Genomic DNA, 9,368 nt, shown 5'->3' with positions numbered 1-9,368 from the left:
CGTACTATAGATGAAATAACAATATAGTGGCTATAAGTTGAGGAAATTAATGAAAAAGTGCACACATGAAAACAGAGTGTGAGGTTTTAGAAAATATTTACTTTAACTTGACCATCTACATATATAATTACCATGAGTTTCCTTTATCCATCATATTAATTATTCTTATATAGACAAGGGAGTTTTAAACATCTTTAGATTTCTGAAGAAGATGGAGTTAGACTTTTCACCACTTCTTTTTTTCCTTAACTTTTTTCTTCTCTTTGCAGCAGATGGTCCAGTCAGCACAGTATTTAACTGCGTATTCGTTAGCATTGCACTTCATTCTGCAGTTATAGTATCCTGAAGGACATCCTTCCTGAAAAAAGAGGCTTCTGGCTTTAAAAAGAGAAAACATTGTATTTGGTGTTTGTATATTTTAATGTTTGAACACTTTACTATTTGAAGTGTTTCATAATAAAACAACAACAAAGAACTTCCATAAAAAAATGACAAAAAAAGAATGGAGAAGAGAAAAGTGGCAGTACTGAATAAAAGAAAAGAGGGTTTCTTCTCTAGAGTAGTCAGTGAGCTGAGGCTGAAAACGGGCAGCGTTTCTGATAAGAACTGTCACTGCATATTTTTGGCTATGCTAAAATTAATGATCCATTTAAGTGTGGGGATTCATGATTCAGGAAAGGGTGTTTAATTTTAGAAGTGAAGTCTCTGAAAGTGCGTGGGGGTGAAATCTCATGTACAGGTGAAGGGGTTGGCCTTAGGTCAGAGTATGAGTTTAGAAGGCAGGGTGAGATAAAATTAGGTAAAGGTTCATGGTAGTGGGGAAATGGGGATTTTGTCACTTGTTGCTTTTCCTGTCTTGGTGAAAAAACAAATCATCAACTGAGAATGAGAATGGGATGGGGAAATTGGGTCTTGGTTTCTATTTTCCAGTGTGTTTAGGCTCAGAGCTGTTACCTCCTTTACTGAGGAGGTTTTTGAGACCTGCACAGGGTCCCACACGCCATGACCTCTCACCTGGGTTTCCAGTTCTTGATCATAGGTGTTTCCATGTATCCCTTTACCCCAAGGAAGCCTAAGTTTTACAAGAATCACTCGCATGCATTTCCTTACTTAAAAAGTGTTAGTACCTGAATTTCATCCCTAGATACTGTAGTTTAGTTTTTTCTCTTTATAATTTTTGATATTCCTTCTAAACCTACAGATTTTTCCCAAATCCATTTTTTATAGTTTTCTTACAGTTCTTTATGTTGAAGAACTTGGGGTGTTTAACCTGTAGTGTTCCCTACAGTTTATATTTTTCTGATTGCATACTCTTAGAGAAATCAGCATGTTCCTGTGTCCTCTGTATTTTCAGTAAATTGGCAACTGGAATCAGACGCTTGACCAGACTCATGTTTGATTCCTTTAGCTGGCTGTACTGCAGCTGGTGGTGGTGACTGTGTGTGTGTGTGTGTGTGTGTGTGTGCTTTATCAGGAGGCCCTTAATGTCTGGTTGTCTATGTTTTGGAGATACTAGCAGCTACTCATTCCCAATGGCTTCATTCATTAATAATGAGGGTTGTATGTTGGTGACACTGTAGTTATATGTCTTTTTCATTGTTTAGTTGAAATGTACACGACTCAGTAAGTTTGGTGACAAGTTTACACTTGAGCGACTTTACTTTATCACTTTACACTTGTGAAATCATCACTACTATTAAGATCATAAGACACTTTAATCACATATGAAAATTTCCTCTCACTTCCTCTATTATTGTTGTTGTTGTTGTTGTTATTAATTGTGGTAAGAATACTTAGCATAATATCTAGACTGTGAAAAATATAAGTATACAATTCCGTATTGTTAACTGTGGGTACTGTGTGAGGTAGAACATCAGAACTTTTCTGTCTTGCATAAATGAAACTTTGTACCTTTTGACCAATGTCTCCCCATTTCATCCACCCATCAGGCCCTGTTAGTATGAGTGTGCTATTTTTGGATTCCACATATAAGTGAGATCACACAGTATTTGTCTTTTTGTGTCTGACATTTCATTTAGCATAGTACCCTCCAGGTCCACCCATGTTGTCACAAATGGCAAGATTTCCTTCTTTTTTAATGCTGAATTTATCTTATATATTTATCACATTTTCTTCATATGTGTGTATATATTTTTCACTTTTATTGAGGAATGACTGAGTGATAAAAATTGTATACATTTAGGGTATACAATGCAATATTACAATATAACATATATTGATACCACCACAAGATAATTAACATATTCAACACTTCATGTGGTCATCCTCTTTTATTGTATCGTAAGATCACTTGAGATCTACTCTCAGCAAACTTCAAGTGTATAATACATTATATTGACTATTTTTATTAACTATAGTCACCGTATTGTACATTAAGTCTCTGGAACTTGTTCATTTTATAACTGGACATTTGTACCCTAACATCTCTCCATTTCCTTCCCTGCCCCTCCAGCCCTTGGCATCCACCATTTTACTTGCTACTTCTTTGACTTTTACTTTTTTTTCGTTCCACACATAAATGAGATCACACAGTATTGATCCTTCTGTGTCTCACTTACTTGACTTAGCATAATGTCCTTCAGGACATTTGTTCATGTCAATGCATATGGTATAGTTTCCTTCTTTGTAAGGTTGAATAATATTCTGTTGTATGACTAAACACACACACACACACACACACACACACATATATAAGACATTTTCTTTATCCATTCATACATTGACGAGACACTTTGGTTGTTCCCTTATCTTGGCTAGTGTGAATAATACTGCATTGAACATAGGAGTACAGTTATCTCTTCAGCATCTCTATTCAATATCATTTTTTGGATATATACTCAGAAGTGGAATAGCTGGATCTTATAGTGGTTTCTAGTTCTAATTTTTAAAGGAACATTCATATTTTTTCATAATTACTTTTTCAATTTATATTTCCACAAAAGTGTACAAGGTTTCTCTTTATATATCTACCAATACTTATTATTATTATTATGATAATAGCTGTTTTAACAGGTGTGAGGTGATATCTCATTGTGGGTTTGATTTGCATTTCCCTGATGATAAGTGACTTTGAACAACTTTTTGTATTCTTTTTGGCTATTTGTATATCTTTTCTGGAAAAATATCTGTTCAGGTCCCTTACCCATTTTTAATTGCTTTATTATTATTTGGGCTATTGAGTTGTGTGAGCTCCTCATGTGTTCTGCAAGGAATTTGCAAACCCTTATTGCAATGGTACCCCACTCCAGTACTCTTGCCTGGAAAATCCCATGGTTGGAGGAGCCTGGTAGGCTGCAGTCCATGGTTTCGCTACAAGTCAGACACGACTGAATGACTTCACTTTCACTTTTCATTTTCACGCGTTGGAGAAGGAAATGGCAACCCACTCCAGTGTTCTTGCCTGGAGAATCCCAGGGATGTGGGAGCCTGGTGGGCTGCCGTCTATGGGGTCACACAGAGTCGGACACGACTGAAGTGACTTAGCAGCAGCATTGAGTATAGGGCCTGCAGATATTTTCTCCTATTCCTTAGGTTGTGTTTTAACTCTGTTGGTTGTTTGTTTTGCTCTGCAGAAGCTTTTTAGTTTCATGTAGTGCTACTTATCTCATTTTGCCTCTGGTGCTTGTGCATATCCAATAAATCATTGAGAAGACCAGTGTCATGAAGCTCTTCCTTCATGTTTTCTTCTAGAGATTTTACAGTTTCGGGTCTCCTGTTTAAATCTTTAATCTATTTTGAATTGATTTTTTTCTATAAATGTACTCTGCATATGGCTATCCAGTTTCCCTAACATCATTGGTTGAAGAGACTCTCCTTTCTCCATTGTGTGTTCTTAGTACTCTTGCTGAATATCAGTTCTCTCTGTGTTTTGGGGTGGGGGGATTATTTCTGAGGTCTCTATTGTCTTCCACTGTTCTACATCTCTTTTTTAAAAAAATTATTTGTTTGGCTATACCAGGTCTTAGTTCGGAGAAGGCAATGGCACCCCACTCCAGTACTTTTGCCTAGAAAATCCCATGGACAGAGGAGCCTGGTAGGCTGCAGTCCATGGGGTCACTAGAGTTGGACACGACTGAGCGACTTCACTTTCACTTTTCACTTTCATGCATTGGAGAAGGAAATGACAACCCACTCCAGTGTTCTTGCCTGGAGAATCCCAGGGATGGGAAGCCTGGTGGGCTGCCGTCTATGGGGTCGCACAGAGTCGGACACGACTGAAGCGACTTAGCAGCAGCAGCAGCAGCAGCAGGTCTTAGTTGCAGCATGCAGGATCTTTGATTTTCATCGCAGCATGCCAGATCTTTAGCTGCAGCATGTGGGATCTAGTTCCCTGACCTGGGATGGAATTCAGGCCCCCTGCATTGGGAATGCAGTCTTAGCCACTGGACCACCAGGGAAGTCCTTACATATCTGTATTTATGCCACTATCATACTTTTAAAATTTTTATAGCTTTGTAATATATTTTGAAGCCATGAATTACTATGCCATCAGCTTTGTTCTTCTTGCTCAAAATTGCTTTGCTATTTAGGGAATTTTGTGGCTGCATAAGAATTTTAGGACTCGTTCTTTCTTCCTTCTCTCTTATTTTTCTTAAAAAATTTTTTCAGTTGTTTAAAAGTTTTAAAAAGCTGTTCTAAATTTTTTTTTCTATTTCTGTGAAAAATAACATTGGGATTTGCACAGGGATTTTACTGAATTTATTATTTGCTTTAGGTTTTATGAACATTTTAGCAGTATTAATTCTTTCAGCTGCTAAATAGTTATCAGTTGAAAAAGATTAAGTATTGATGCATGCTGCAATATGGATACATTTTGAAAAACCTGTTGCTATTTAGCAGCTGAAAGAATTAATACTGCTAAAATGTTCATAAAATGTTGCTTTTATTTGTGTCTTCTTTAATTTCTTTCATCAATATTTTGTAATTTTCAGTGTACACGTCTTTTACCTCTTTGGTTAAGTTGTATTGCTCAGTACTTTGTTCTTTTGATGCTGTTATAAATGAGATTGGTTTCATAATTTCTCTTTTGAATAGTTTGTTGTTAATATGTAGAAATGCAACTGGCTTTTGCTTATTGATTTTGTTTTCTGTAACTTATTGAATTTTTGTACTAGTTCTAAGTTTTTGATGGTATCTTAGAGTTTCTACATATAAGATCATGTCATCTGCCTACAGAGGTAACTGAATCTGAGTTGTTTCTAACTTGAGCCGGGAAGCATATTCAGTGATACAGCTATGTCAGTCAAATATATATATATTTAAAAAGAAACAGCTTAAAGAGTGGGAGAGAATATTTGCAAACCTGTATCTGCTAAAGGTTTAATGTTAAAAGTATATGAAGAACAGACTAGTGAAAAACAACTAAATTAAGAAATAAGTAAATAATTTGAGTAGAGAAATATACACATGGCCAATAAAACACTTAAAAGATGCTCAACATCATTAATGTTGCAAATTAAATGCAAATTAAAATACAAATTAAAACTACAATGAGATTTCACTTTGTACTAACTAGGAGGACTGTAATAAAAGAAACAGACTATAACAACTGTTGGTGACTATGTGAAGAAGTTGGAACCCTCAGGCACTGCTGGTGGGACTTTAAAATAGTGAAGCTATGAAAAATAGTTGGATAGTTCCTCAGAAATTTAAACATAGTGTAACCATAAAACACAGCTATATTTCCAAGAGAATTGAAAATATATCCGCATAAAAGCTTGGATGTAAATGTTCAGAGCAACATCATTGATAAAAGATCCAGACTAGAAACAACCCAAATGTCCATCAACTGATGACTGGATGAATACAAGGTAGTATATCCATTTACTGTAATACTATTTTATCAGTTGAAAAAGATTAAGTATTGATGCATGCTGCAATATGGATACATTTTGAAAAACCTGTTGCTAAGTGAAAGAAAACAGACAGAGAGGGTTACATGTTATTTGACTATGTTAAATATCCAGGATAGGTAAATGGATAGAAAGAGCAAATAGATTAATAGTTGCCAGGGTCTGAGGGGAGGAGGAAGATGGGGAATGACTGCTAATGAATATGGAGTTTCTTTTTTGGAGTCATGGGATGTTCTGGAATTGGATAGTGATGATGGTTGAATAACTTTAGGAATATACAGAAAACCACATAAATTGTACACTTTAAAAGAATGAATTTTATCTCATAAAAGAAACAAGAACCATGAAGGAAATCTTGAATTTCTTGAATTTCTTTAGGAATTAAAAGGTGATCTTAAAGTAGTAAGTGCATCATAAAAAATGCCAATTGATAGTAATGTAAAACCCCACTGATAAGCCCAATGATGAATATATATTTAACACATAGTATTGATGGATTTTAAAGTTAATTTGGGAGGGTTAGATTGATTATTCAATAAGTAGGCCCATGTAATTGGTTACTTGGTTGTGTTAAGATGGAATCTTAAGTCCCACCATACATAAAGTAATTTCCACATAAGCCCTTACCTAGATCAGTGATTGGAGTGTTGTGTAAACCACAGATTATGATGGAGCAGCCTCCTCTTCACCTTGGCCATTCTAATCTCCACTCATTTTCCATTTTTTTCAGTTCCCCAAATTTTCTATGCTCTGTAACCTTCTTTCACCTTCTTTAGATCAAACAGTCTTCAAGTATAAGTTTATAGGTTAAATCACTGGAGGGTACCACCTTACAGCTGTTGCCCTAATCACCAGCTCTCCACTACTCTCCCATTCTCTGTTATATGGTACAATCTGCTCTTTTCTAATATATTTTCAAACTCTTGAAAGACCTTGTATTCTCTTTCACTTATATTTTCATAACTTTGGAATGAAAGGTTTTCTTCTTACCTTGAGGAACTATGGACAGTAAGGCAAGAACCCCGAGGAGGGAAAGCAAGACCTTCATAGTTGAATAAGTCAGAGAGAATGTGTAGCTGGGATGAAGAAAACTTCTTTCTACATTCAGTACTCAAGAAGTGAGTTGCTGTATGATTATTGAACCTTTCAGTGGCAAGAACATTTCTGCATTCCAATGAGCCTTCATATCAGGAGATACCATGCAATGGATGTGACCATCAGTCATTCACAGGACATTTGTCGAGTGTTGGCAGGGTGTGGGCAGTGACAGAAGAATGTGCAGCACTTACAGAGAAATAGCAGCCATGATAAAGGGAGGAGGGGATACTCTGTTGAAAAATCATTGTCTTATGGTTCCTGGAGGTTAAGGCAACCTTTATAGAGTAAAAACATTCAATCTGTTTCCCCAGTAATACAATAAGAGAAGCACTAGATATAATAACATACCTATTTATTAATATTTTGGGGAATGTATGTTAGCAGACTTCAGCAATGGAATTGTTTTTGAAACCATACACAGGCTTGTGAGATATACAGAAGCTTATGTTTGATTGTCTCTTTGTCCAGCCAACTTATTTTTATGTCTAGAATCTTAGTAAACACACATTGTTATACATCACTGTCATATGCGATGTGAGGGAGACCAAAAAGGAAGAAAGGGACTTAGATGCATTTGGGAAAGCAAATAGTACAGGAATGACAGTGGCCATGTCTCTGAGCATGTCTCTGACAAAGTGGCACAATTACCTTGTGTGTGTGTGTTTTCAGTCGTGTCTGACTCTTTGTGACCCCATGGACTGTAGCCTGCCAGGCTCCTCTGCCCATGGAACTTTCCAGGTGAGAATACTGGTGTGGGTTCCCATTTCCTCCTCCAGCAATTACCTTGCAGACACTAAGGAATGAGCACAGAGGAACACTGGAGTAATGTGGATGACCTAGGGAATGATTAAAGAAAACATGAATAAGAATACTAGCTTTAGAAGCTGCAGACTGCGTTCACATTCATGATCTAATTTGGTCTTCATAATTTCTTAGATGCTCTTACTCTACATTGAGTAACTTCCTTCTGGTTGTCAGTGTCCAAAAGGAAGCTCCTTTCTTCCATGGCTTCGTCTGGATACCCCTTCCACTCTTAATGAAGTATGTAGTCACACTATTTGAGCAGGCCCTCCATGGCTGTGGAGGCCTTGAAAAATGACATCAGGAACTAAATTACGGATGGAGGATTGGTGGAGAGAGAAGGATTGAGGTCCTGGAAGAGGCTAGTTTCACAGGCCTTAGCCTGAGCAGGGCCAATGAGGGGGCCAAAAGCTCTGGGGATGGCTTTTCCTAAGCCTGGGCTCAGGACTTTTTCTCTTCTGAAGTTGCTGAGACAGTGGCACCTGGGGACAAGCCGCTATCAGCATCCTAAACACTCATGGAAGCGTTGTTCAGGTCAGGGGAGTATGCTGGTTACTGATGACTATTCCATGTACTTAAATCTGACTGGCTGGGAATCTTTAGCCCCTCCAATCATGAAAGGCTTTGAAAGTCTAGTTTACATTGCAAAGGAATCACATTTATGAACACAAATCATTGAGTTCCCTAATGGAACACTAAGGGCTGAATCTTCAATCATATTTTGTCATTTTCTATACAATTTGTTTCTCATCCAAAAAGATTTGGAGCCAGGGGATGGGCTTGGAAGGCTGCCCAGGAAGCCCAAGAACACTGAGTGATCCATGGGTTGGTAGTCAGGGACATCATCAAAAGGAAGGTCAGAAGACAGTTCATCACATTCTGGGGGTGGGTTGGTGGGCACCAGTGAGTGTTGAAAGGAGGCTTATCACCAGATTGCTAAGGGCCTTGGCACAGAAAGAGAAAGCACTTTGACAAAGGCCTTTCCTTAGAAGAACACAGAGAAGAAAATCAGCTATCAAGCTATCAAAGTACAGATTGTCACAGCAGGAGAAAGGAGTTAATTTACCATGAGATAATAAATTAGACTTAGGAATTATTGAGTTTTATTATTGAATTTAGCTCTCCAGAAGGGCAGTAGATACTCAGATACTTTATAATCAAGTGTTCATTGTTTACCTTCCTTTTCTGTACTCAGTAGTATTGAAAGCTTGTTATTTAAGGCAAGTTCCTGGGCTTTATTTTTTTTTTAAGTATAAATTTATTTATTTTAATTGGAGGTTAATTGCTTTACAATATTGTATTGGTTTTGCCATACATCAACATGAATCTGCCACAGGTATACATGTGTTCCCTATCCTGAACCCCCCTCCCTCCTCCCTCCCTGTATGATCCCTCTGGGTTGTCCCAGTGCACCAGCCCCAAGCAACCAGTATCATGCATTGAACCTGGACTGGCGATTCATTTCATATATGATATTATACATGTTTCAATGCCATTCTCCCAAATCATCCCACCCTCTTCCTCTCCCACAGAGTCCATTCCTGGGCTTTAAAAGCAACAGATACAGTAATCTTCCTTTCTTTAGTTTCCTTTTTA

The 9,368-nt window shown here is 37.4% G+C and overlaps 1 protein-coding gene across 1 annotated transcript; it reads right to left on the bottom strand.

The window, feature by feature from the left end:
• Window positions 1–226: 226 nt before the first annotated feature.
• Window positions 227–6,921, bottom strand: LOC112583835 (beta-defensin 43-like). Its single transcript, XM_025281336.2, has 2 exons — window positions 6,864–6,921; window positions 227–378 (listed from the first exon to the last, which is right to left on the bottom strand). Exons 1-2 carry the CDS (start codon window positions 6,919–6,921, stop codon window positions 227–229), a joined length of 210 nt encoding a protein of 69 aa, XP_025137121.1.
• Between the last annotated feature and the right edge of the window lie 2,447 nt (window positions 6,922–9,368).

This window comes from Bubalus bubalis, chromosome 3, assembly GCF_019923935.1.
Source record: "Bubalus bubalis isolate 160015118507 breed Murrah chromosome 3, NDDB_SH_1, whole genome shotgun sequence".
In the NCBI taxonomy this organism is placed as follows: Eukaryota; Metazoa; Chordata; class Mammalia; order Artiodactyla; family Bovidae; genus Bubalus; species Bubalus bubalis.
This window is presented reverse-complemented; position numbering and strand designations above follow the sequence as displayed.

Coding starts and splice junctions, on each gene's coding strand:
- LOC112583835 (XM_025281336.2), bottom strand. CDS start 6,921: ATGAAGGTCTTGCTTTCCCTCCTCGGGGTTCTTGCCTTACTGTCCATA. Junction 379..6,863: donor ACTGTCCATAGTTCCTCAAG/GTAAGAAGAAAA, acceptor CTCTTTTTAAAG/CCAGAAGCCTCTTTTTTCAG.